The sequence below is a fragment of the Sinocyclocheilus grahami genome, unplaced genomic scaffold, assembly GCF_001515645.1.
Source record: "Sinocyclocheilus grahami isolate Dianchi unplaced genomic scaffold, SAMN03320097.WGS_v1.1 scaffold17120.1, whole genome shotgun sequence".
In the NCBI taxonomy this organism is placed as follows: domain Eukaryota; kingdom Metazoa; phylum Chordata; class Actinopteri; order Cypriniformes; family Cyprinidae; genus Sinocyclocheilus; species Sinocyclocheilus grahami.
The window spans coordinates 20,812-22,364 of record NW_015516452.1 but is presented as its reverse complement, the minus strand read 5'-3'; the positions used below and the strand labels follow the sequence as shown (position 1 = coordinate 22,364).

The following is a 1,553-nucleotide window of genomic DNA, read 5'->3' as shown; positions in this document are numbered from 1 at the left end:
TGCATGCTAAAACAGGAGAAACGAGCCCTGAATGTAGACCTGGAGATGGTGAGGAAAGAGCGGGACCTTGCCAGAGCTCAGGCTGTCTCTACATCAGGTAGAGCTTCAGTTATGGAAGTGTTATGCTGTAGTCTTTTTTCAGTAATGTGATTGTCATCTTGATGGCAACAAGCATCTGGATGTATCTGCCAGGTGATAAAGGTTTCGAACTAAAGATGCTCCAGGAAAAACATCAGGAGGAAGTCACAGAGCTGAAGAAGAGACTGCAGTGGTATGCTGAGAATCAGGAACTACTAGACAAAGATGCAGCCAGACTCCAAGCTGCCATCGCTGAGACTCAAAGGCTCACTGAGCAGGTCGAAAAGCTAAAAATGGAGGTCAGCAAGGGGGCCAATGAGCAACAAAGAAAGGCAAAAGAGAGAGCGGGTGAAGCTAAAAGAATCCAGGACCTGGAACGACAGGTCAGACACAGCCTCTCTACATATTTTTGTCTCATTCTGCAGGTACAGCTCATTCAGGGCACGTTCTTCTTTGTGCTCTATTTCCTGAGAGGTGGAATTATCCAACCGTGTCTGTGAGTAACCAACCATCTGCCTGGATAGTCAGTTTTCCAAGCACTTTCTGCTTGCCACCTCCTCTTCATGTTAAAACTCCTTTCTTTGACTGATATGGATCATCTGGATGACTAAGCTTTGTATTTAATTGGCTCAATGGTTAGTGTACTCTCTCTGTTATTTTTGAGTCGTGTTGCTCATGTAGGTTTCGAGTCTGGCTTGCAACATTTCCCAAACCATAAAAAATTTCCTGCCCCTGTCCAGTGTATCTATCCAGTAGTTAAATAATACTAAAAATAGTCATGAATGGATTTCTATTCCACCTCCTGAGTGTTTTGCAATATTTAATATTAGCTGCATCAATAAAACTTCTTGGATTCTGTTCCATCTATCACTCATGTTCCCATTTCCTCATTTTCTCAGCTCAAACAGATGGAAGAGCTCTTGAAACGCAGGCATCCGAACTCCCTGCCAGCCCTGATCTTGGCTGCTGCATCTACCGGCACAGAAGATAATGGATTAGATGTCCGTCTCCCAACTACCTCTTATTCCTCCCAAACAGCAGCTCTGTTGGAGAGACGTGTCCATCGATTGGAGGCGGAGCTAGAAGGCCGCGATGAAGCAGCCAAACGCAGTCTCAGAACAATGGAACAACAGTATCACAGAATCAAAGTACTCATTTCAGATTCAGTATTGAATAGAGCAAAAGGAATTTAGTTTAAAATCACTGAATGTTCAGTCAATACAATCTATACGATCAAAACAAGTTTGAGCAATTGGAACATGGTAGCCCAGAGCTCACAGACTCGAGTACACAGTTTCCGTTCTTAAATAGTAATGGAAAAAAACACTCAAACTACTTCTCTTTTTTTCCAAGCATGTTTTGTACCAGAGCTCACAGCTGGATCAATCTATTTCCAGCAAATAAGTTTGCAGAGAAAATTAGGTTTCTATTTAAAGTCCTAAGTGGATAGGGCTTCGAGTGTGCTGTCAGAATGG

The 1,553-nt window shown here is 43.0% G+C and overlaps 1 protein-coding gene across 1 annotated transcript in view; it reads left to right on the top strand.

The window, feature by feature from the left end:
- The first annotated feature begins 3 nt into the window (after nucleotides 1–3).
- LOC107579410 (centrosomal protein of 162 kDa-like) overlaps nucleotides 4–1,553 on the top strand; it is a 2,645-nt gene continuing 1,095 nt past the window's right edge. The window contains exons 1-3 of the mRNA XM_016265244.1: nucleotides 4–97; nucleotides 193–461; nucleotides 978–1,228. Coding sequence (XP_016120730.1) covers nucleotides 4–97; nucleotides 193–461; nucleotides 978–1,228 — 614 coding nt within the window. The remainder of the gene's footprint in view (nucleotides 98–192; nucleotides 462–977; nucleotides 1,229–1,553) is intronic.